At 39.1% G+C, this 26,678-nt stretch overlaps 1 protein-coding gene across 13 annotated transcripts in view; it reads right to left on the reverse strand.

Annotated features, from left to right (window-relative positions):
• The window catches only part of ppip5k2 (diphosphoinositol pentakisphosphate kinase 2), a 32,189-nt gene extending 8,131 nt beyond the window's left edge, over positions 1-24,058 (reverse strand). For 5 of the 13 annotated variants that reach the window (XM_083567490.1, XM_083567487.1, XM_083567485.1 and 2 more), the window contains exons 1-26: positions 23,670-24,058; positions 21,631-21,976; positions 20,333-20,528; positions 19,075-19,165; positions 18,558-18,643; positions 15,645-15,799; positions 15,454-15,555; positions 14,997-15,158; positions 13,218-13,339; positions 12,057-12,158; positions 11,525-11,611; positions 11,277-11,352; positions 11,082-11,191; positions 10,382-10,467; positions 10,137-10,262; positions 9,776-9,897; positions 8,771-8,953; positions 8,352-8,493; positions 7,997-8,220; positions 7,752-7,879; positions 7,352-7,466; positions 7,136-7,243; positions 6,935-7,051; positions 6,545-6,715; positions 4,638-4,811; positions 2,413-2,485 (exon numbers count right to left, since the gene is read on the reverse strand). In XM_083567490.1, the coding sequence (XP_083423616.1) occupies positions 2,413-2,485; positions 4,638-4,811; positions 6,545-6,715; positions 6,935-7,051; positions 7,136-7,243; positions 7,352-7,466; positions 7,752-7,879; positions 7,997-8,220; positions 8,352-8,493; positions 8,771-8,953; positions 9,776-9,897; positions 10,137-10,262; positions 10,382-10,467; positions 11,082-11,191; positions 11,277-11,352; positions 11,525-11,611; positions 12,057-12,158; positions 13,218-13,339; positions 14,997-15,158; positions 15,454-15,555; positions 15,645-15,799; positions 18,558-18,643; positions 19,075-19,165; positions 20,333-20,528; positions 21,631-21,792 (3,220 nt within the window). In that variant the 5' untranslated portion in view covers positions 21,793-21,976; positions 23,670-24,058. Of the gene's footprint in view, positions 1-2,412; positions 2,486-4,637; positions 4,812-4,978; positions 5,021-6,544; positions 6,716-6,934; positions 7,052-7,135; positions 7,244-7,351; positions 7,467-7,751; positions 7,880-7,996; positions 8,221-8,351; positions 8,494-8,770; positions 8,954-9,775; positions 9,898-10,136; positions 10,263-10,381; positions 10,468-11,081; positions 11,192-11,276; positions 11,353-11,524; positions 11,612-12,056; positions 12,159-13,217; positions 13,340-14,996; positions 15,159-15,453; positions 15,556-15,644; positions 15,800-18,557; positions 18,644-19,074; positions 19,166-20,332; positions 20,529-21,630; positions 21,977-23,669 lie in introns of all 13 variants that reach the window. The other 8 variants (XM_083567483.1, XM_083567481.1, XM_083567492.1 and 5 more) reach the window with 3 other exon arrangements.
• Positions 24,059-26,678: the final 2,620 nt, after the last annotated feature.

The raw sequence follows: 26,678 nt of genomic DNA on the forward strand, positions 1-26,678 counted from the left end.
CACACCTCGCAAACGCATGCAGCATGCACCTCTATGAGATTCTTGCCACATAAAGACTTGCGCAGCCTCGTTAAAAACATTAAAAAACATCAAATCCCATAATGACAGTAATGTCGTTTGCTCATGCTGCTCATGACAAACAGCTGCAACAGGAGAACGTTTGCTACTTGGTTTTTTTTCATCACTACAAAACATCATTTATGTAGTGATAAAGAAACAATAATGCACCTGATAGTACTATATGATCAGAAAACCTAGAGTGATGCAATACAGTGCAAAAAAAAAAAAAAAAAAAGGAAAAAAAAAAATCTGGGCAAAACTGCAATTCAGGACACAATGGCCCAAATATACCATACAGTTATTGTTTGATAATTCAATTAGACTAATGATTATTTAAAATGACGAACTACTAACCTACTCCCCCCCCCCCCCCCCCTAATGCCTTAGCATTATTGGATGAATGAATGATATTGACTAGAAATAGTATTTAACCCTTGTGTTCATATTAAGTCAAATTGACCCAATAAAATGTACAAACATTTATTTAAGAACAAATAAATACATGAATCCATACATACACGTATACTGTGTACACACACACACACACACACCTCAGTCAATTAGAATGTTGTGGTAAAGTTCATTTATTTCAGTAATTAAACTCAAATTGTGAACTCATATTAAATAGATTCATCACACACACACACTGAAGTAGTTCAATTTTGGCTCACATTTAACAAAAATGACAGTGGCCTTCAGTTCATCTGGGCAACAGTCCAGTTGTTTTTCTCTTTGGCCCAGGTAAGACTCCTTTGACATTGTCTGTAGTTCAGGAGTGGCTTAACAAGCGGAATACGACAACTGTAGCCAAATTCCTTGACACATCTGTGGTTGACCCCAGTCTTAGTGCATTTCTTGTGAAGTTCACCCAAATTCTTCAATGGATTTTGCTTGACGAGCCTCTCAAAGCTGCGATTCTCTCGGTTGGTTGTGCATCTTTTTCTTCCACACTTTTTCCTTCCACTCACCGTTCTGTTAACATGCTCGGGTACAGCAGTCTGTGAACATCAGCATCTTTGGCAATGAATGTTTGTCGCTTTCCCTCTTTGTGAAGGGGGTCAATGACTGTCTTCTGGACAGCTTTCAGATCAGCAGTCTTGCCCATGATTGTGTAGACTAGTGAAAAAAACTGAACATTTTAAAGCCTCAGGAAACCTTTCTGCAGGTGTTTTGAGTTGATTAGCTGATTGGCATGTCAACATATAAAAATTTTTGAGATTTTTTTTGGAGCTTTTTGTTAAATGTGAGCCAAAATCATCACAATTCAAAGAACCAAAGACTTAAAATACTTCAGTCTGTGTGCGTTGAATTTCACAAGTTTCACAATTTGAGTTGATGCACCTTTCCACGACATTCTAATTTATTGAGATGCACCTGTACACACACACACACAGACACACACACACACACACTTTTCACTTTCAAAAAATAAATATGTATTTCTGTTACATCCTCTACAGAATTATGCCACACACACACACACACACACACACACACACACACACACACACACATATATACAGAAAACTTTGAAAGTAAAACGTGAATATCAGTTATACAAACTGTATATTTACATACACACACAAAATTGTCAAAATGAACTCTTCAAGGTTACTGAGGTATTAAGGTTTTATTGGAGGCCCAAATCCAATATAAGTATGAAAAATGACATTCGATGCTAAAATGAAAACAGAACACAAGGGTTAAATCTACTTTATTCGGCTAAATGTGACGGAGCTGCACTCTTCTTTAACAATTAAATAACGCAAAACATTGTTCAAGATTATTCCAGAAGCAACGTCCGGAGCTGGAACTGAGCACATTCAACAGAAAAGAGAAGCGAGGAGTTGGCTTTTTTTCTTCACCAGATTTAGGTGGTAATCATACACAAAGGACATTACCAGCATGTACGAGAGAAACTGAGTCAGCACTGTTTTTGGGGCGGCTTTGTGGCAAAAATCTTGATCTAGAAAGATTCAGGCTCAGCCAATTTTTTTAAGGAGTATTAAGTTCAATTCCACATCACACCTTTAGTAATTAATCATTGGGTGCCAGAGGATCAGCAGAGAGCAGCCTGCATAAAAGGAGGCACGCAAAAGGTGCTAGAAGAGGAGCATCACACAGAGCAAAGAGTTGAAATGAAAAAAGGCACACGATATTACTTCATGGCTTCGCTTATTCAATCTTGGAGGAAAACATGAGCCCACGATATGCCCGAGAAAAATAATCAACAACGTATTACTTGAACAGCAAAGCACATGTGAAGAGCTATAATCGTTACAGAGTACAAGATCGACACCTAATTTTGAATTCTTTTTACAGTAAAAAAAAAAAAAAAACAAGCCGGCTTACCTATACCAGCGGTGAGCTTCTGATCAGGGTGTAGTCTGCCAGGCCTTGTGTGACTGTTGTTCTCTGAAAGGACCTGAAAAACCCCCCCCGAAAAAAAATACCAATATCAGCCATTAGATCGTACGAACAAACGGAAAGGAGATAACAGACTCCTGAAACCTTTGGCATGTAAGAAACAGGGCTTTTCCAGATTGCCAGGTGTTAATAAGCCACGTTACAAATGTTAGTATCAGGCAACAAGGGAAAAAAGACAACATGGAAACTCGTGCAACATCCTCATGGCCAGAGAGTCCATTCCGTGCGAGACATTCAGGACATTAACGTGCAGGATGAAGCACAAGACAAAAAGGTGAGATCGGAGATGCAGAGGGGGAAAGATGATAGACATGGCAACAGTTTGCAGAGATTCCACAAATCAACACGCCACAACCTGAACCGAATAGGCACTTGAACCTGTGGTTGAAGAAATAAAAATATAAAAAAAACAGGGAAGAAGGGGAAGCTGTTATTTTTTTTTGTTTGTTTGTCTTTACTGTTCAGTTTCGTGCAAAACCAAGGCTTGGAATGGCTGGATCTTCTTTGATTGGACAGGAGAAACAGGAGAGAAGCATGTATAGGATACGAGGGACTGGGAAAAAATTAATAAATCAGAGCTACAGGTGGGATGATGGAAAGAAGTCACAATGGAGGGCTATCAAGCTGAACTTACACCTGCCATGGCTTACCTGAAGCTCAGAGAAACCTCTGAGCAGGAACAAAAAAACAAACTTTAATCTCTGTGGGTGTGTTTAAATAAACCAGACTAGACGTTATATATTCGGAATTTACTGTTCTTTGAAATTGTAGCTTAATTAATAATTATTCTAAGAATAATTATTACAATTGAACTATAATTTTAAAGAAAATGCCACACGGTAAAAAGATAAAACTTCAATCATGGCAAACTGATTTACAGCTCGAGCGTACATTTTCATGACAACCATTTACACCAAAAAAACAAAACAACAACTACACATTACGATTAATAGGGTCCTGAAATAAAAAGAATGTAGAGTTGTCACATTGTCAAAATCTATTTCTTTTAAGTTGAGGATGTAAAAACACAAAATATGATGCGAAATAAATGTGACATGATCTGCACACTCCCTACTTCATCAGCCACAATAACGACAGGAAAACTACTAGGATCTTCAGACCCTCTGATGGAGGAGTGTAACTGAAAAGCGATAAGCGGTGACAGACTTCAGCTTTGGAAAAGGCAAGTGCTGGAGAGGCTGGAGGGGGTAAAAAAAATAAATAAATCCCAAAAACAAAAAAAAACCCACAAAAGGTTAAACAAAAACACAAAATCGCACTGCAACCCAAAAGAAGGGAAGAATTTTTTTTTTTGTTTGGATATTGAAATGGAGCAGGTTGCAAAGGACAACTAATGAGAGTCAGCAGATGAATGAACAGAGTTACTGCGATGAATATGGAGGATAATCACGAAACAAAAATGTTTAATTCACAGTGCCTAAGCGGACAGCGTGTTCATGTAATTTTCTAGGAGAAAGCAGAGTGCAGAAGCCAGATATAGAAAAGGCTGAAGCTCGAACAAAAAGGAGAAAGTTACGCCTTTAAAAAACAAAAAAAAAACAATAATAATAATAAAAGCACTGTTAAGAAAGGATGCTCATGAGAAAGAATAGGGTGCAGCAAAAACGAACATAAACCACTTCACCAAAACATGTTTAAATTGCATGTTGCCATGACAACAAAAGACTTGTTTTAGGTAAGAACGAAAAAAAAAAGGAGGAGCCACACAGGCTTGAGAGTCAGATGTACAGACAGATGTATGTTCTGTGACCTGCAGGCAACTATTCAAATGACTAAACAAGTCAGGATTCAGTGTTGCACCACATGTGGGAAAGGAGGATTGAAGAAAGGTTGCAAGTTACAAACTAATAAACATGCACCTTTGACCCCAAAATCCTCCGCTGTTAGTCGACAATATAGGAGTTCATATGTAACTGGAGGAGTCTCAGAAGTTGGTTATTCAAACACCAAAAAAAGCCTCCTTTCTCTTATATTGCTTGGGATGGTATGAAAAAAGGCAAAAAGTCAAAAAAAAGTACTCTTTTGATTGATCTGCTGATTAGATGTCCTTGCTGACTGCTGTCAGGTTTCTTTGGTGCGCATGAACAAGAAGTTAGCGATTGTGAAGAATGAATTAAATTTGTAAAAACCTGTTGCCATGAGCCAAAAATACTGGATGTGAAAGCCAGTGATTTGGGGGAGACAGGGGAGGAAGTTATTTGGTCCCCTGATCTGCGTCTTCGACGCCCAGTACCAACACCACAGGTGTAATGTATCCAGGTACCAATAGACTCAGGGCTAGACACACTCAGGGGGCTTTCTTCCTGGAAGTGAGAGAGGGGGCAGAAACAGCACAGTCATGCAACGTTAACAACAGTCTAGCTACGAGTCCCATCAACATTCACAACATACGCCCTTTGATCTTGTAAGGAATAACAAACTAAAAAGAACAAAACGTACAAACAAAACAGAAAACGCATTGCACTCATACTTTGCCGGTAGAGGTCTTGATATAGTCTGTCTGCAAGGGGGACTAAAAAAAAAAAAAAAAAGACAACAAAAAAATAAATAAAAGAAATAAATCAAATTGGAACTGAGCAGAAGGAAAACGGACAGTTAACAAACAGCACATTTGCCAATATATGATTGTAACTGGTTTGGCGTCTAGGCTTTTGTTGTAAAGCTAAAATCTAGAGTCATCCTAGAATCAGAGTTTAAATCATAAGCCATATAGAGGAAACAAAAAAATTAAAAGCACACATAAATCCCAAAAAAGACAATAGTACTCTGAACGTAAAATAGAAAATGGAGCTAGTGCTACAGGTTCTTTGGTTTTTAAGCCGTACAGCTCAAATAATATGCTATGCAATGTAACACAACACACAGTACTGATAACAATACAATTTTAATACACAATTAATAAAATAAAAAAAAAAACTCATATGCTTTTCTATTTTGCTTCTTTGCAGACAGAAGTAGAGGTCGACCGATTTTGTTGATTAATCAGCATCGATAGCTGATTTCTGGAACTATCAGTTATCAGCAAAAATACATACCGATAGTTTTTCCGGGTTGAGTCTGTTGCTAAAGCAGTTGAGAAAGTCTGCTGTCATTATACAGTACAATAGCGGCCTCTAGAGGCGAATCACTGACACCATGTGCTATTTATTTAGGGTTTTTTTTGTTTTTTTATTCATATTAGATGTAACTTAATTTATTTGGAGTGTCACTTTTTTGTTTGTGTGGATGTGCCTTTTCTTTCCTCAATATTTATTACAATTAATAAAAATATTCATATTTATTTTATTTAGCACATTTTTATAATTCAGTACCTTTTTTTTTATATTTGTGTAAAAAAGTTCAGTACTATTTCTGAGTTATGTTTGTTTTTTCTTTATCCAGTATCCATAAAATAAAAAAAACGATCAGGTGATTAATTGTTTATCAGCAAGTAGGATGCAACCCAGCTCTCAGAATCAGTCGACCTCTAGGCAGAAGGGCAATTAGGTCATGTGACTGTTAAAATGTCATTAACATTCGACTAAAATGGGAAAAAAAAATAAAAAAAAATAAAGGAAAGGGACAAATAATCTAATAAGATATTAAATGTTACATAGCAACAAACTGTTCAGACAGAATGAGATCACTTTAGATACAGCCTAGCCTCCTAGACTTTCATGGAATTAGAAGCAAAATGACTTTTATTCATGACAAATACACATCTCAGGAATTAATAATATTATTACTATGAAATAATAATAATTATTTAACTTCTAAACACAGCATTATCTGCACAAAGACAAAATTCCCAGATGTATTCCTACATCCTTATGCTTTAACATTCCAGAGTAGAGAAACTACATGCTAGAACTCTACTTCATGTAGAACAAAAATGGTCAGATGATTAATTTCACCAGTACACCAGCAACATAATATAAGTTTTCAGTCAGTTTTATAAAATGATTTTAGCTGTTAAACCCTTTACATCTTTTCACAAAAAGTTTTAAAAAAACAGGGCAAAAGGACTTAAAACTCAAATGATTTAAACAGCACTTACTTCTACAGAGCCGATCTTTTTGGAGCGAGGAAGAGGGGACTTCCTGTGAATGTAGATCGGGTCAGAAACCATGGGGCGGAACATGACGAGGGCTCGATCCGGCTCGTCCCGTTTTATATTACTCGTCTCCTCGTCGCTGTCGTTCTGCAGCTTCTTTTTGGAGCCTTCGTTCTGAGAAGGTTATTGTTTGAGCATTTAGTTAGTTATCACCGTAGTGGAGAGACTGAACAAGAACAAGAGTGGGATGAGATGTTCTACATATAAAATTACTATTATACTATAAAAACAAAATATATACAATATAATATACAGCATAATAATAATTTATGTGATCATTTAAGGAAAGTCTGTGCTGAAATTCCTGATGTTTTCAGTCAGGTCATGTCTAACCTCTCTAGATGCTGGTCTGTAGCCAAATCCTGATGGCAGGTTTTTGTCCTCCTCACAGCCTTTTGCTCCTGGACTGAAATGCAGCTCCACATGAAAACGCTCCTCTGAAGATGGATCCTGAAACGACGGATCCAGAAATCTTTCATGTATAATGTACCAACCCAAACCTGGAGCTGAGAAAAGGGTGGACTGTGACGTTACCTTACTGGGATCCTCATACAGCATGATCACAATCTGGGTCATGTAGTTCAGCTCACTGACCACTTTCAGGTAGTCCATGGCTCTCTTCCACTGCTCATCTTTGGTCTCCTGTGTAAAAATAAAAGGGAAAAAAAGGGTTGGTTGCTGCTATAATTGGCTTTCATGCCCACAGGGTAATTTATTGCTTGCTGAAAACCGATTTTATTCACGGCTTACATCACAGAGAGCTCCATAGCGTAGGATGGAGAGGAACGAGTGCACGTGACTCTCACTGGTGAAGTAGAGCCTGGTGCGAACGTGACGCTCCGGAGACATGACTCCCCGGGAATAACTGCAAACAGACCACAGAGGAAAAGAATGGAACTGTTCTTTATGTGCAATTTAGTATATCATTTATTCAAATATATCAATTATTTAGAATATCATCTAAATCAAGATGGTTGATTGATTTTTTTTACTGGTTCAACTATTGCACAAGGTCCAGGTGACTAATTTATTCAATACTGTGGACAGTTTTATTGAGAAAATGTGAATCTTTTTGCTTTTACATTCAAACAAGTTTGTTCTAACTTTTAAAATGAGAAATAAAAGTGGATGCATGCTGGCGTGAGCTTACACTGGGTGAAGTTTGTTAACCGTGTCGTCGTCCTGTGTTCTCTGGAGGTCGGAGCGAATTTTGCGAATCAGCGGTGTGCAGTAGCCTTTGGCAATGTCCAGCTTCTCCGCTTGAGAAATACCATATTCCTGGAACAGAGAGATAAAAAATAAAAAGTTATACTGCAGTACTACCTAAAATGACAGAGTCAGCACTTTGGGCCAAGCTCAAACTCAAGTGCAGTGACCACCGAGTGCCATGTTCACCTGTGGAATGACGATATCAGCCAGAGCTTTCGAGAGCCTGTAGATCTCCATGGTGTTATCTAGCTTAAGCGAGCTGTTGTGTTGCACGTCGTATTTGATACAGTCATAGATATCTGGGATCTTGCTGATGTTGTAGCGTCCATTTTTCATCTTAAAGTCCTTTTCCAGTTTGGACCAGCGACGAAGCATCAGCTCCAGAGTCTCGCTGTGGTACAGCTGGATGTCTGAGAGAGAGAGAGAGAGAGAGAGAGAGAGAGAGAGAGAGAGAGAGAGAGAGAGAGAGAGAGAGAGAGAGAGCTCTAACACTTGCTGGATGAGAACCGAAACTGTTGTTCCTGTTGTTCAGTGTTTGTACCTGCTGACTTGGGGTCCTCCATCCTCTGCCTGATCTGCAGGGTTAGATTTTGGATGAGGGTATAAACTTTATCGCACGTCTTTACCGGGTTCTTGATCATCTGCATGGACTTCACGAGTGACGTACTGGTAGTGGGAGCCAGCTATCGGCAGAAAAACGACAAATATGAAAAGTGATGAGAATATTTTTGAAAGGTTACGAAGTTTTGAAAAGTTACAGAATGCTGGAAGATCCCAAGAACTATATTTCAACTGTTACAGAGAATAAAGAAAAGTGAAATGTATTTTCTCAAGGTTGTGCTGTGCTATACTAAAGAGAAACACCAAAGGCCAAAAAAAAAAAAATCCAACACTAAAAACGTCCAATCCAAAAAAAAAAGACCTTATTTCTCAAACTGTCATTTAGGGATAATTCCAAACCTTTTCGAAGTCTTCAGGGCTGAAATCTCTGTCCTTCTGCAGGATCTCATGAAGTCGAGCTTTAACTCGTTGTTGGCAGCTGCTCAGAGAGTCGCTGTCGCTGTCCAGCAGACCGTTCATGTTGGCACTTTTCACCATCTGCACCAGGATAGGGGTCAGCTCACCCTCCAGGGCCAAGAGTCCCTACAAGTACAAAATCATTTGTTGACATCAGTGACATAATACTTTTAACTTTATATAGTAAGCAGTATTAAATGGGAAACAGAACAGATTATACGTTTTCGACAAGTTCTGTAACCCGCCAACAGATGGCAGCACAAGGCTGCACGCACAGTCACAGGGAGCACCGACCTTAAGTCAGTGTGCCAAATGACATCGTCCAGTGTACATCGGGAGCTCAGCAACTGCTGCTATTCTGAACAAGTGCGTTAGCACGTCTACGATTTCATCTGTGGCGCAAAAAAAACAGATGATCCATGACGACAACACACCAGGTCACCGAATTCTCCTTACACAAGCGTTTTAAAACACAATTACCAGTCCAACACAGTAAAGCCAAAATACACATCATGGCCTGATAATCAACACGTGTGTTACATGAAAACATTCACTCTTTTATTATTGTATTAGTGCCCTGATTTCCTACACACTTTCAATGTACAACTGATACAAAACCTAAAAAATATCCAGAAAAAGCGTAAACTTAAATTCAAGTCCAATTAAAAGTGCAAGAATAATTATTAACGGCATTTGGTAGAGTGACTTGCAATGATCACATTCATACAACTGAGCAGCTATGGGGTTAAGGGCCTTGCTCAGGGGCCCAGGTGTAGCAGCTTGGTGTGCTGGGAATTGAACTCACAACCTTCAAAACCAAAATCCAATGCCTTAACCATTAACCACTTCCAGCTTTAATATCGATTTCACATACAGTGCTACAACAGAACGGCTAAAGCAGCAGGGCATGTAGCATTTAACAGGAGCAGACGAGTTGGAAAACCGCACCTTTGCAAAAGCGGCTGCAGTCATTTGAACGCGTCCCTCATCAGAAGCGTAGATCTTCAGATCATGTCGATATGTGCTGTGCAGACGCAAGAGGCCACAGCCAGGAAAACCTGCGTAGTCACCTGCAGGATAAACACGCTCGGTTTTATTCTAAAACAAAAGCTCTCTGATCACAAGAAACAGAAAAACAATCAATCTACCGAAGATCTGAAAACGATACATGTAAAAGATTCCTGCTTAATCAGCAACATTCACGTCACTTGGATTACTTAATTACATAAACAACTAATTATTGACCCTTTTCCAACACCAGGAGTTTAAATAGAAAGCGATAGAAGTTGTGCTTTTCCTGTGGCTATACCTTGTCCTCCAGGATACATGCACCTAAACGCCCGACCAAGTTCCTCTGCCTGTACCCTGCCTGCAGGAGTCAACTCTCCACCCCATTTCAGTACCAGGAGTAATGATGGGTCATCCCTCCGCACATCTAAAAAACACACACATGCAGAATTTTGTGATGAACATATAAGACACCATTATCTATTTGACAATCTTAAATACGTTTCTGTATACATTCAATTATTGGCAATAAAAGGAAAGTCTTACCCTCCTCTTCACTAGAGGTTTTTGGGCAGCCGTGAGGAAGATACGTTAACTGGACCTTGCGATTAATACCTGAAAAATGGCCATACCTAAAAAAAATTATTAAAAAAAAATTATAAAAGAAGACAAGAAAACTTGGTCAAAAAGACATGAAATATTAAATTTTTTTCAGTAAACTAATTAAATACGAAAATAAGATCTGTTTCAAGTTCAAGCTCCATCAAGAGGTGGCAGCTCAGTGGGTATAGCATTGGACTCTGTTTGCACCAAGCTGCCACTGATGGGCCCTTGAGCAAGGCCCTTAGGGGTGTCCCCAACATAGTCGAATCAGAATTTTCAAGTCCTACAACACCAGGTAACATGATTCTTCATAACATTTTAAAGCCACTATGTGCAGAACGTCACACAAAGATATAAAAGAAAATGTTAATTAATTAATTAATTTTGGGGTCCGGGGCAACATCAAAAACAATCTAATTTATTTACAGAATGAAATTAGAACAAAATTCAACTTAAATCTGTCATGGCAGTTGGATTTATTCACACACGTTAAAAATATTTATTAAAAGCTTCTTTCTTTTCGCACTTTTTATTTACATCATCATCATAATAGCCTGCGTATAAACCTATTGGGAGAAAACCAGTAGTTCTTTGTAAAAATCAGAAATTGATGTCAGTGATGGTTATGGAGAACTTCACTTACATCTCAAGGACCGTTTTCAGCTGCTCAAGTTTGGCTTTGCTTTCTTCAATTTCTGTATCATTATTCTGCCCAAGTTCAACCAGCAGCTGTCTGGCGATATCTAAAACTTCCTGTTGTGATGAAAAAAAAAAAATGTCAGGCAATGAAAATATCATATTCTACTTGCGCACATTTTGTATATAAAAGCTTCATTACCTGAAGTTGCTTTGGCTTTTTGAGTTTCAGCTTTCCACTTTTATATCCCTCGAACTTTTCAAAGAGATCGAAAAATCTAAAAGACGACACAACGGCCCATGTAAAGAATGTTGAACCATTTCAGTCCATAGCAGTGAAAACTATAGCAGGCGAGGGCACTGGTACTGTACGAGTTTATTTTAATAATTCTTAGTCAATAATGATTCTACCCAGAGCATCAGGAGATTCACACAAAGCACAAGCAGTACCTCTGATGTCGAACCTCCATTTTCATCTTCTGCTTCGGAGTTCGGTCTCCGTGTCGGATCACAGCAATTACACACCTGAGCTCCATCCTATTAAACATGACATACGCAGTTACAAAAACCTAAACATTCCAGAACTTGTAGTGTTTATTTAGACGTCGATTGATCGTGAACTTTATCACAAAATTAAGAAAAAAAACAGTACAGAATCATAAAAATGTGCTAAATACATATTAAATCTAATTATATAATTAATAAATACAATATAGCGCTGTCAGTGCATCTATATTCTCATGTCAAAACACAGCACGTGATGCCGGCAATTCGCCTCTAGAGGCCGCTATTGTACTGCATAATGACAACGGACCTTCCCAGGCGCTCCAGCCACAGACACAACCCGGAAAAACTATCACATATAACACATGGTAGAACAATAATCTAACTTGATAACTTGTAGCTCAAATTACTGTAAAAACACTTGCAAATGGATCATGGTCTAATATGTCATAGAAAAAATGTCAACAAAAGAACATACATTGTCCCAGAGGTGGTGGGGACTATTGGAATGTCTTCTGCTTCCAGTGGTATGGACCATGGAATCTGGAACTGAGGTGCTAGCTCTCGCATGATAATATTCCTGAGAAAGCAGAGAGAGATTACAAAAAAAATCATGGTAAACATTAATCCTGTCCCGGAAAATAATAAGAGCATATTTGAGATAAAATATGTGATTATCCAACTGTTCTTGGGACGAGCCGATTGTGGAGGTCTGCACCGGATTTCACACCTGATTAACTCAGAAACCCATCACAGGTGTGACCCCTATTAATCTGGAGCCCGGATCTCATCAAAATGCCACACGCTTCATGTTTGTACTGATTAAAATCCAGGGCCTCTGCACCGAACAGCTTTTTTCCTAATTGATTAAATAAATTCTGGAGACTGTTCGGGGTCAAATGTTCACAAATTAGAAAACATTTTGCCTGGTGTACAAGATCCAAATGTTAACGTGTTGGACTGCCAAAAAATTATAATCCTGCATCAACGTCCTGCTGACTCCAAGATTAACTTAAAAGCAGCACGGTATGATTTCAGGGAAAACAATTACAGACCCATGGACTTCTTTGTACTGAGAGAGAAGGAAAAAATAGCACAAGACCTTTTCTTTGACATCATGTAGCCAAAAGCACAAACTTCAGCTGATTATGAGTGAATAATCACATGAATAAAAGGTGAATCTTCTTTTCCAATTCTTTCCTGTCCATGATTATCACTGATGCACAATGATGCTTTTTTTCTGTTATTGAAGCACTTCGACCTCAAGCTTTGATGCTGAGATGCTTTTCTGCATTGCATTTGAAAAAAATCCTTAAACCAGCCTGGCCATTTTCTCTCATCTCTCCAATCTTCTCTTCCACCTACAGAACGGTCATTCCGAAATATTCCAACCAACAAATCTAATACCAATATCCATCCCATGAGATGAAGATTTTCCCTCATTCTGCTGTTGAAGCTCTGTATGATGTTTTACACTGCACTGATGCCACATGCCTGGATCCCTATTAGTGTTCCTATTAAAGTGGCCGGTGTGTGTACAAGCCAGGTTTTCAGTACTGTTTTAAGAAGAGACAGAACGTCCTCCATTTACAATGTAGTGGATGTGATTATGAGGGAAGAAATGTACATTGTTACATACCCCAGAATTTTGGCACAGTCGTCGTAATATTTCATGGAGTTCTTCACGAAACTGAAGCCATTCACATCACAGACGTACGATTGGCCATTAGCACGGAGAAGGTCAAACCCACACACTGTTTGCTGTGGGCAAAGAGAAGATAGCAACAAGAGAGTAAGAACGTCACTGTTTACAATACCATTAGGGCAACTGGTCAAGGTTGGTTCAGGTAGAGTGATATTCTCCCCAGGTCATGCTGTCCATATTCAAGGTGGAATACACACACACACACACACACACACACACACACACACACACACACACACACAGACACAGTATGTTCTTTTTTTTTTTTAAGAGTACTTTATTATCCCAGAAGGTAACTGTAAATATGATTGTGAAAACTACATTTATGGCATTTGACAGATGCCCTTATTCAGTTTAGGGCCCCTGTTTAGGGCCCCAGCAGTGGCATCTTAGATGTGATGGGATTTGAACTCACAACCTTTATGTTGTACTTTGTACTTAATTTTTTTGCACGTCTAAATTATATATGGGGTTTTTTTTTTTGGTTTGTTTTTTTAAATTCAAAAGATTTAAATTTTTAATTGTAAAAAAAAAAATGTTCTGCCCGTAAAAAATGTAATAACATATACTGTTATAGACTGTCGACTGTGCATTTCTTTGCACATTGACAATAAAGTTGAATCTAATCTAAGGTAATATATATATATATATATATAAAACGTAATGTAATGTAATATATTACAGGTGCAAATAAACTGACAGGACATTAATACTTGCTCATTATTGATACAAACCTTTGAATTGTAAACAAGGCGAAGATTAATATAACTTAATTAATAACTTTGAGAAAGAAATTTGAAAGGATACTTTATTATAGTTCATTTCTGCTATTAAACCAAAAAGGTTGTCTGTCGGGATCATTTATAAGTTCTGCCAAGGTATAATATGTTTACAGTAAAGTGTTGTCACTAGGGGTGTAACAAAATTCTGGTATCCTGGGAAAATATCATTTGACATAATTGTATTATGATGTTGCTGTAATGCCGTCATTACGAACAACACAAGGGGTGGTGCATTACTTATAGTCCTGAAAACAGATAAATTATCAACAACAAAAAAAGAAAAAATGCATTAATGAATTGTTTTTGACCTCAGTCAGCCGTAATATGAGTTTCACGCCTTGCTGGCACAAAATTATGCTTTGGCAGCCTTATGCTCTTCAGCTGGATAGATAAGAAAATTAATAGCTCCAAATACCAAGATATTTGAGCACAAAACCTTCTGTCCTCAGTCAAAAAAAATATGGCTTAGGAAAAGTCTAATCCTGAAATGGCCTGGGAGCAAAAGCTCAGACCCCAATCTCTCACACACACACACACACACACACACACACACACACACACACACACACACACACACACACACACACACACACACACACACACACACACACACACACACACACACACACACACACACACACACACACACACACACACACACACACACACACACACACACACACGATCCTGGGATAAAATTCCAAGGTCTAGATGTGTGAAGCTAAAAAAAAGACTTATTTTGTATTTAAAATGTTCAATATTTCAGTTTGTTGGACGATCACATTAAAGACTGAACAATTCTGAGATTTATCTTGTTATTATTTCCAGCTTTTATATTTCAAAAAGAAAATTCATAAGCGTGTCTACTTTTTTTTTTATATCCGCCGTACCTGCACTAAAAACTCAGACCTGGATTCCACTGTACGTTTACCTTAAAAGCGAGGCAGACTTTCCAGGCGATCAGTTTCTCTCTGGCGTTGAGGATGACAGGATAGCGCACCTCTTTTCCCTCGCTGTCTCGTTCCACTTTCCCGTCTAGGGCGGGGGATTTGCGGGCCTCGGCGTGAGCGTAGTCCGGACCCACTGTGTACACCTGAGGCGATATGTTTACACAAACGTGTACACAAACATGAATAAACAGGGGGACACATGCCGGGGAAGTCGTTCTTGCGTTTCTGTTTATGAACAGATGGAAAATCTGTGAGCAACCAGTCCTTCATGAGAGCATATTACACGGCTGCATCACCAGGGCACCGGTCCAAGTGCTGCTAATCTTGTCGCAGCACCAGACAGACACGCTGTGGAAACTTAATAATGCTTCAGAGCTGAAGGCTAACCTCAGCTCAAGGCAGCGTACCGAATGACCTTAAACGTATTACATTTATTACCTTAACGTCAGTCCCATCTGTAGGCATAAACTCTTCGTATATGTAAGAGCCGGTTTTCCGGACACTGCTCTCAGGGGAGTAGACACTACTTCTGCTGCCAATCTATAAAAATAAAAAAAAGAGCAAGGGCTTATAAAGACATCGCATCCCATCTGGATTATTGCTGTTGTATTCGAGTGTTTGCCTCTAACCTTACGGAAGAGCCTCTGGCTGCCCCCTCCTGCAGACGTAGGGTAGTAGATATAGACATTATGGTCCTCAGCACTCACTGGCTTCTCCACAAAAGGCTTCTGGAAAATTTCCCCATTTACCTCCACATGGTCCTCGCCCTCAACCAGGTTACATTCTGTCATCATGCACATAAACATATAATTAACACACAATAATAAGCAAGACATTCCCAACGCAGCGTTTTCCCAAAATCCCATGAAGTTATAAATTCCTCCCGAATTACGCCTGGGGGACTTCATATCTTGCTGCAGCGTGAGCTCTCGTGTTAATCCTGCACCATCCAACACAGAGAGCACACCTAATCTTCTTACACCTAAGATTAGAGGAATCTAATGTTTTCAGGTCAAATTCAGGTCAATTGAAATCTTATAAATCAAACAGCAAAAGATGGAAAAAAAAAAATTGTTAAAAAAATATTGTACATTTTAATAATTTTAATAACTTAAGTCAATAATGTTTGTTTTTCAATAGGCGCAAATCAGCATCACAGCTGGTAATATTGGATATTAAATGCATTAAATTTAATGCTGAAAACAAAAACATTTTAACATCAACGATTCTGTGCACGTTTGACGTTATACTGCACTCGTGAACTCTTACCCCGGGTTCTTATACAGACAGTTTGTACATTTCTGAACCTACTGCATGTAAAAGTGAGTGAAGACCAGAAAAAAAAAATAACGGATAAAAAAAAAAAAGGGGTTTTCTGCTGATAATAAAAGCGTACATCTTAATTTTAACAAACTATAAATATAACCTACCAAAAAAACCTGCTTCTATTTGCTTTCGAACAGTTTGCCCAGATTTACTGGATGTAAAAAATACATTTATTGCTTAATTAATAAAGAAATAAATAAATGTATTAAATACATCACACTGGGTAAGAAAGTAATGCAATATAGGTAAAATAGCCAGTTTGCCTTAAGGTGTCTAAACCCTTGCTAGATAAGTGTGATTCCTTCACACACTTTCATTTGCCTTCTCCAAATACACTCTTATCACTTTACTGCCACGAGATGGATCTCTCACCATGCCTTTAAACCAGGGTTCCCCAAACACCACTCGTGGACCGTTTGGTACCCGGTACCACACAAAAAAAAAAAAAATTTTAAATAAAAAAAAAAACGGCCCCAGACCAGACTGACACAAGTGATCCCACCCTTCCCCCTTAATACGAGACCCACATAACTCCTGCATGTGCACTGTGAAATCTGCCTGTTTATCCATCAAGGCTTTTTACGTCTCCACATTCTCAACAGTTCCTCTGCATGGCTCGGTACAAACTAAATTTATTAGACGTTCTAGAGCCTGTTTTGGCAATGGAATGCGATTCTCCTGATAATGACGTGCGCTCTGTACTCAAGGTCTTCTGCTTTGTTATGTGAATCTGTCGTTCACGGGATGTTTTTTTTTATTATTGCACCATTCTGAGCAAACTGCATGAAAGTCCCAGGAGCTCGGCAGTTATAGAGAAGCTTAAACCAGCCTGACTGGTATCAGTAATCCTGCCACGGGCAACATCACGTTTTATCCAGATTCTGTGGTCGGAGTGAATTTTAGTCCGAAGCTGCTGGCTTCATTTCTGCATGATTGTATTCACTGTTCATACCAAAGTGCTGCAACATGACTAGATATTTGCCTGGACGAGTGAGAGCACTCACTTTTCTCATCATACTAAAGAGAAAATTGAACAGAAAATTGCTTAAATTAAACAACTATTAAACACAAGCTTCTGCAACTGTGAGGTTTTTTTAAAGCAGTGGTCGGACGGCATCAGCTGTTTTTCAGACTACAATTCTGCGTGTCGAATCGGAGGCAGAGCTCATGGACAAGAAACAGAGGTACGATTGGCTATTCATCTTAGTCAACCAGCACACGAGAAAAAAAAAAACAGAACTGATGAAAAACAATGAGTAAAGAGGGAACACACAGACACTCATTCTTTCGCTCGTCTTCGAAAATTAGCAGACATGATTGAAAAAAGCTACACAAATCGGTTAGTGTTGATCGCAGCAGGTGTAAACACATTTACCAAATCCACCACGAAATGGAAAACAAGTCCAAGAAGTATTTACTCAACATCATCTCCACCGAGAGCTGGTCTTTGGGCTGGGTACAGCTTTTGAAGAAGAAAAAAGATCCACCTCCACTTTCTCACTAATGTCCATTATTTAAATAAACGATGCTGAAACACACCCCGAGACGTCGCTATGGAAACACACCAGACATCTGTTCACCAAAAAAAAAAAAAAAAAAAAAAAAAAAAAAAGGTTGCTGGAAAACCAAGAAACGGACATGTAGGTGGAGGGAAATGAAAACAGCAGCTGGTTGTTTTTGTGCCTGAAGTCTCATGAGAACAAACTCATCGCAGACTAGAAAAGAAAAAACAGAGAAAGAGATCGACAATGCATGACAGATGTCACCAGGGCACCAGTGCTGTTACCAGGGACACAGAATGGGTTCGCTGACCTTTATATCTGTGGGGGGAAAAAAACCTAAACCATGCCAGCATGGGAGAAATCGTATCTAAAGAACCTTATCTAGACTAGCATGTACTTTAAAAAGCAACTCTAGGGATGATTTGTTTTCCATCGTTTTGCAGGTTTCAAAATCATCAACAGGGACTGAGAGATACAGCTGTTGACTGTTGTAGGGGAAGTGGTGGCTCAGTGTTTAAGCCTATGGGTTACTGATGAGAAGGTTGGAGGTTCAAGCCCCAATATGGCCAAACTGCCACTTAACCATCTGTGCTCCAGTGGTGCTATAACATGGCTCCCTAACATCACAGAGATATATGAAAAAAACATTTTATGTAGATGTATTAGGCACCTTTACAATCACATCAAACTGTATAAAAATCTCTTTATAGAAACCTTCTGGTCTGGCTGGGTCTCTGTTCAGGACGGCATAGCGTGGAAGCTGGATACCCTCTGCCTTCAAGATCCGATACACTTCTCTCCTGTTCACCACACGACAGAGAATATGATAGAAGATATAAAGAAATATGAAGAATTTTCTATTCCAAAAATACACTTTATAACAATGAGAGACAGATTTGTATTTATTTGTTTAAATGTTCATGCACTTGTAAAAAAATAAATCAAAAAATAAATCAAAAATCAAAATAAAATCAAAGAATCCTGACAGTTATGGAAATAATATATAATACAAATGTCTAGAAAACACGTCGATTGCTTTGTTTTCCGTAAATGACACGGCAGCTGAGATCCTCTAGCGGTCCTCCGCCTCGGCTTAACAGATAAACAGATCGTAATTACGTTACGCACGACTGCAAAGACAGATGTTCTTAGCGTTCGACAAAACCGAACGGTTTCTCAGGTTCAGCCTGTCATAGGGTTTTTAGCAAAGCTCATGTGCAATGAGGCTTACCTGTCCTGAATGCAGTACTGCAGATCCAGATCATTGATCACAAACGGGTTCCTGAGCTTCTCATAAGCTACAGCTTTGTCTAGCGGAAATCCTTTAAGAAGGAAAGAGATAAGTCAGACAATGAACTGTTGACACGCCATGCATTTGTAAACAATTACTCAGAAAAAGCATGAAAACTGTATTGGCATAAGGATGGAATAATATGACTTATTGGTTCCTACACTGATCAAAAACACGAAGGTCCACAAGATTTCAACATTAGTTACCACATGTTACTTTGTACATTGTATAAAGCAGAGGTTCCTAACGGCCGGGTTGTAACTAGAGGTCGAACAATTATTCGGCAAAACCTGTGAAATGGTTGACCTCTAGTTTGAACCCCCAAGGAAGAGTTGCTCCGGGGCTGCAAAAAAAGACTAAAAGACTATTATTTATTGTGCATTTTACCATTTAAAAGCTATTTACATAAAAAAAGTTGATTTCCAAAAAATATTATTTTTTACACTTTCGTCTGCTCCCGTTAGGGGGCGCCACAGCGGATCATCCGTCTCCATACTATTCTGTCCTCTAGATCGGAGTCTTTCAAACCAACTACCTACATGTCTTTCTTCACCACATCCATAAACCTTCTCCTTTTCCTTCCTCTTTTCCTCCTGTCTCCCGGCTCGTTCTCAGCATTCTCCTACCGATATACCCAACGCCAGTTCTCTGCACACGACCAAACCATCTTGATGTCTCCAAAACGTCCTACCTGAGCGCTCTCTCTTATAAACTCATTTCTAAATAAACTAATTGTGTGTTTATTCGAACAACACTTGACCATGGTGTAAAAACGGTTGAAGATCTCCGATACAAAGCGACGTGTACTCACATGACACTGAAAACCAATCAGAATGCACCAAGCACCAAGTCACCAATCTTTGAGAAAAAGTGCTGGAAACAGTAAATCAATCGCTCGGGTAAATGTTTACTTCCACAGACATGCGGGTGATGTTTGTATTTCATTGCCATTCACCAACTCAGACAAGCATAGAAAAAAATGCCGCTACGGAGTATAAAAAACATTTGCTATCTCCAGCTAAACCTCTGAATAAAGAACTAGCTGCTCTTCGTAGCTGTTTCTCAGGAGCGCACATCAAAAACTCGTCTCTACAACATTCCACAGGTACGTCATGGCACCACACTGTAAATGTAAGCAGTGTGCGAAAGAACTGTGCATGTGTGTGTGTGTGTGCAACACAAACATGACCTCACTCACCTTTGGAGTGGAATGAGATAAGACAGTCGCACAGAGGCCAGTTCTCCACAGGCTCGTTGAGGATGACCTCCTCCTCTAACGTGACCACTGTGATGTATTTGAAGAGGCAAAGGCGCTCCAGGATCTCCTTCATCGGCTTCGATTTGGACTTTTTAGCCATGGCACAGATTCCCACCACGATCTGTCTCTCTGGAGGCTGGCGGGCGAATGGAACACGGGCATTTAGTGCTCGAATCCTTCCTGCGTTTCAAACTCGGCAGCTGGCAAAACACCCGAGAGGTCAGGCGCTGCCGTCTGCTCTACAGCCGACATTATGCAAAATAAATTCCTGGCATGCCGGCTTGGATTTTAACAAATGCCTTCTTCGATGCATAAATCAAGACTGAAACGACAAAACTAGAGGTCGACCAAATCTTGAAAATGTGCAAATGTAATATAAATATAGGAAATATATATATAAAAAAATAATTAAGGAAATTAAAAAGACATGTAAACAAAAAGTAACAAACAAATAAAAAGTTACATCCAAAATTTATAACAAAAGCCAATTTAAATAAACAGCATGTGGTCTCAGTGATTCGCCTCTAGAGGCCACTCTTGTACTGTATAACACAACCCGGAAAAACTATATCGGTATGGATTTTTGCTGATAGCTCCAATAATCAACTATCGGTGCAGATTAATTGGCAAATCTGACGAGTGAAAATAACCACAAAAAGGAGGAGTTCTCTTAAAGCCAATTCCATTTCAAGTTGGAAATTCTGAAAGAGTTTGAAATTAGAATGTAAATATGAAAAGTATTCCATTAACTAGGTGTCACACTACATGGAACAGGATCATGAATAAGACTAAAAAGACGCTTTATTAGAGGTGGACAAATCAGTAGCCTGGTTGCTCAGGGCAATATTTCATGTCTGGATTAATCAGGTTTTAAATCAGACATGAGAGCTAAAAATAGCTGGAATTCTCTATGGAGAAAAAAATAAAAATAAATAAATAAAAGTCTTTTTTCCTGTCAGAATAAACTGCTCAACATGGGCTTGTGAGATTGTGTAATATTTTTCCTCAGCAGCAAAATGACAGATGTCTCGTCCAATGAGAGGCAAATATTTTTTTCACAAAATATACCTTCCTTTTCCGGTTAGTCTGTGTTTTTTTTTTATTTTTTTTATTTGTTCATTTGTTTTGCGCTTCGCCACTGCAAATTATCCTCGAACAAGGTACGCACTGTTTTTTTCCCCATTCCAGATAAAATCATATGACTGGAAAATCCAATTTTCCACTTATGAATTACATACCGAGTCGTACTCTTCCTCATCCGCATCCTCGTCCTCCTCCTCGACGTTCTCGTAGAGGCAGTCGTAGCCCAGCACTCGGCCCGGGTCCAGCAGCTCTTCTCCTTCTCCATCATCCGCACCGACGAAGAAGCGAGGGTGATCCGCATCCTCGTTCTCCGACATATCTCCGAACCACGGTGCCAAACCAACCCCCTGTGCTGTACCCTGCCCTTCGACCCAACAGGGCAGGACGAGACTGGAGCAACTCCCAGCGCCAGTTCATAAGCAGTTAAGGTTAAAAGGGCTGCGCAGCCGATCCTCTCCCTCGTCCCTGTTCTTCACAGGCAGCCATCAAGATCTTCTTCACCTTGGTGATAAAAGAAAATGGAGCGGAATGAAAATCTGAAACGTTCTGCCCTTAAGGGCAATTGAGAAGACAATTAAATGTATCAAGAGTGACAGTTCCCAGAATCTATTTCAGAAAAGGGCTACGTAGAAATTCTCCTCAATTAGGCACGAGGGAAAAACAAATCCCAACCGGAAAAGTCTTAAAAAATCCAAAAGCAGGAAAATGAATACCTGAGGAGTTACAATCTTAATTACAATCAAGATGTAGAGCAGCTTCGTGGTTATCCCAATGCATCTGCAGTGAAAGATTAAGTCCAAAAAAAGCAAACCATAGGCACCTTAACCGAAGAGATAAACTCCTCGAGACGGCCTGAGGAAGAGCGCTTGAGAAGATCTATACCCACCAGGAATACTCATCCTCACCTGGGTGATACCGGATCGCGTGATTATGAGGCTTAACTCTTTTTTTCATCTCTCTAACAGGACTGGAGTCGGTGCTAAGTGTGTTCAAAAAGTCTTCAGTAAAAGCACTGAGGCACTTCAGACTACAGTGTATCATATTGCAGCTCCAGGATTCATGGAAAGCACTTCGGGAACTTAATCTGTGCTCATGCTTTGGACCAAATCCTGAGATTTAATCCATCTGAGTAAAGAAGCCGAATCCTCAGACCTACCGCTGAAATCCAAACTCAAAGCACTAATGATTATCGAAATGCAGGCACGGATGGGGCACAGATTTTCTGCGACTGATGACACTGACCATCTGTGCCTGGCACCCATCAGTCCCACAACATGCCAAGAAGACGAAAAGGGAATGGATGGAGAGAAAAAGACAGAGCGTTTGCCATGCGGTCAACATACAACATCAAAACATGCCTGAAATATCAGTGCAGTCTGCTCTCAGATTTGAATTCCATTTGTTTAGTGCATCATCAGCAACCCACAGAATCCTGACCTGATCTCAGTCAATCCTCTCTCTCTCGCTCTCTCTCTCTAAGACAGTCCCCATCAGCAGTTAAGGCCAAGAGGGGTTAATCCACAACCCCACCAAGCTGCCAATCTGATGGGCCCTTGAGCAAGGCCCTTAACAATATCTTCCAAGCCCAGATTCCAGACATGTGAAAACCTTTCGTGAATTTTGCTTTAATCTTTCTGATCTAAATGAGGAAGTGAGGCTGTGCATCGGAGATATGAATTTAACTGTGTTAACAACACACACACAAAGCACTAGAATCACAATCGAAGACAGTGCAAGGTGAACGAGTGTGTGTTTAGAGCAATTCTCTCTCTCTCTCTCTCTCTCTATCTATATATATATATATATATATATATATATATATATATATATATATATATATATATATATATATATATATGTGTGCATCAGTGAATACAGTGCAAGGTAAAATTGTGTGTGTGTGTGTGTGTTTGTTTACAGCAACACACACACTAATCACTATCATCACATGTCAAGGCTATATTAAGTATGCACTAGTGGATACAGCATGTACCTGTGTGTGTTAAAAGCAATATAACAGGCATATAATCATGCTCTATTATGCATGCACAAGTGAATACAGTGTAATGTAAACTCGTGTGTGTGTGTGTGTGTGTGTGTGTACTGTACTGACTTCCTGCAGCCCAACCTGCCACTGCTCTCTGCTTGCATGCTCTCACGGAGTTATAAACACCATCCAGCTCCTTTGACTTACCTTCTGATGTTTTCTAAGCAGGCTTCAGGGTTTTATTTGTATATATTCTTATATATTTCTTGCCACTTTTTCGGAATTCCGACTTCCCAGCAGTAACGCTAGCTGGGTGAAACCCTGCAGCAGGCTAGCACGAGGAGCTGAAGATAAATGTGTAATAGAGCTAGCGTCAGTTAGCCAGCTTTCAGGCATAACTTCGCTATAAACTGCTTAATATAATAAATAGTGATGATCATCATCATTTAAAAAATAATCGTAAATCTGCGGTTTCCGGATGTGTGATCAGTTTCACCTGCGCGCGACTACAGCTCAGGCACACGCGACTTTTCAAAGCGCCGCATCATCAAAGCGAGACGGTGAGGGGGGGGGGGACGACGACGACCAGTGACGTCATGTTGCAGAGGCGTGGCTTCGGACGCGAAGACGGAAACAATATTGAGACAATAACAGCAGTAAATCTGTACTGATATACAAACTACACATTGGCTACTCTAAAATATATCCAAGTTTCTTTTCTGGAATAATGTCCCTTTAGAATTTTATACTAAAATAGTTGCTGCAATGTGAGGGGTGCACTTACTTTTGTGTGATATATAGATATGTACAGATATAGTATAGATACTATTCATATTCATAAGTCAGTGTGCCAAAAGATCAACATCTGGAGCTGTGCAACTTGTGTTATTCTGACAACATGTGTTCCCACGTCTACTATTCTGACCACCCAGAATATGCCCACCTTTTGCTTTCATGACAGCTTGGCCCACTCTTGGTTTTCCCTCATCAAATTCACAAAGTATTCACTTGGGATCGTTGTACTAAGTGCAAACCAGATGCGATGGCATCATCTCAAACTATTACATTAAAAAATGGACGCACACAATTGTGTAGAATATCATTTGACTACTGTGCACAAAGCACTCCCTATAAAGGCACATGTTAATCTGGTAACAGAAACGTGAGCGTCCTGACCAAAGCCCTGACCTCAACCCCAGTAAACACCTTTTTTGGGATGAACTGGAATGCCAGAGATCAGTGGGGTTGAGGTCAGAAGCTCTGTGCAGGACACAGGAGTTTTTCCACTTCCAACTTTGGCAAACTGTGTCTTCGTGGATCGAGCACACTCCAAAATCTAGTGCAGGTACATTTCGCTTGTCACATGTACGTTAACCATGTATGTGAAATTCTAACTTGGCATATCCCAGCAATGTTGGGAAGCTGGGGTCAGAGCACAGGGTCAGCCATGATACCCCTGGAGTACACAGAGTTAAGGGCCTTGCTTAAGGGCCCAAGAGGGGTAGTAGCTCAATGGAGGTTATGATGATGTTTCATTCTAAAATGCTTGTAACCCTCAAACTGTAATATGAATCTCTCTCTCTGTATATATATACTGTATATATGAAACTGTGGGAATGTTCTATTTTATAGAAAAAAAAATGTATAGGTTTGAATTTGAGGGTCATAACACATTTTAAAAAAGTTGGGACAGGGCCATAATTCCCACTATGTAGCATTACTTTTTCTTTTATCATCAGTCCATATACGTCTGGGAACTGAGGAGACGAGTTTCTGGAGGTTTTGGAGAGGAATGTTAATACATGTCTGATCCAGGATTCTAGCTGATCAACAGTCCTGGGTCTTCTTTTTCTTGTTTTTCATTTCATAATACAAGAATTTTCAACTGGTGAAAGGTCTGGACTGCAGGCAGACCAGTTCAGCACCCAGACTCTTCTTCTACAAAGCTATGCTGTTATAATAGATGCAGTATTTAGTTTAGCATTGTTTTGCTCAAATATGCAAGATTTTTAATGAAAAAGATGTCATCTGGATTAAAGCGCATGTTGCTCAAAAACTTGTGTATATCATATTAAATTGGTGGTGATTTTTCCTTCTATAGGAACTAATGCACTTCCACATCATCAGAGATGTAGGCTGAGCACTAAAAACAAGCCGGATAGTCCCTCTCCTCTTTAGCCTGAAGGACGCAGAGTTACTGGTTCCCAAAACTTATTTTAAATTGGTATTTATCTGACCACAAAACAGTTTTCCACTTTGCTACAATACATTTAGAGAAGTCATGTTCACATTCAGTGTGGTTTCTTCTTTGCATGATAGAGAGTTCACCTGAATTTGTGGTTGAATCAGCGAACTGTGTTTACAGACAATTATTTATGTTAATGAGCCTATACAGTGATTTCTATTACAGAATCATGCCTGTTTTAAATGCAGTGCCCCAATATTGATTTTCGCCCCATGTGAACAGATTTCTCCAGATTTTCACAATCTTTTGATTAGATGCACTATTTATACCCAACAATCCTACTGAACAGTTGCTTATCAACTTCATTAGTTACATGTTCCTCTAATTGTATAAATTCAATACGTTACTTTTTCCAAACTTTTGTTGCCCGTCCCAACTTAATTTAAAAAGCGTTGTAGCCACTGAGTAATTTGTTTCCTTCAAATTTCAACATCTTGATCTATTATCTGTTTTATTGTAAATAAAATGTTTTATGAGATGTACAAATCATTGTATTCGGTTTTTATTAACATTTTAAAGTGTCCCATAGATTACACCATTATATTACAATAAAAATTCAATATATTTTTTATACTGTATAGACTTTCATATGTCGGAAGTCGTTCTATAACTTTGCATTTAATAGAAAAGTTCTGAAACTTGCAGTCATGATCTGTTTTCTAGCTCTTCAGGGTGAAACGTTGATCCGTTGTTCCTAAACATGACCACTAGATGGCGGTGTGTGGCCGAAGGAACTTCACCTGATCAGAATCCAGCTGTTACAAATATACAATTAAAAGAGAAGACAACACACTAATAATAGCAAATAATAAATACTCACGATTAATGTCAGACTTTACAATTACACATTTCTGCTGATAAAAACTATTTACTACTTTACATTTTGACATTTCCAGGTTCCAGCTTTTACAGCAAACATTTTTTTTATTTGGTACTATGTCCTGAAATATCTCAATATCCTAATTTTTTAT

This window comes from Silurus aristotelis, assembly GCF_946808225.1.
Source record: "Silurus aristotelis genome assembly, chromosome: 18".
NCBI classification, from domain to species: Eukaryota; Metazoa; Chordata; class Actinopteri; order Siluriformes; family Siluridae; genus Silurus; species Silurus aristotelis.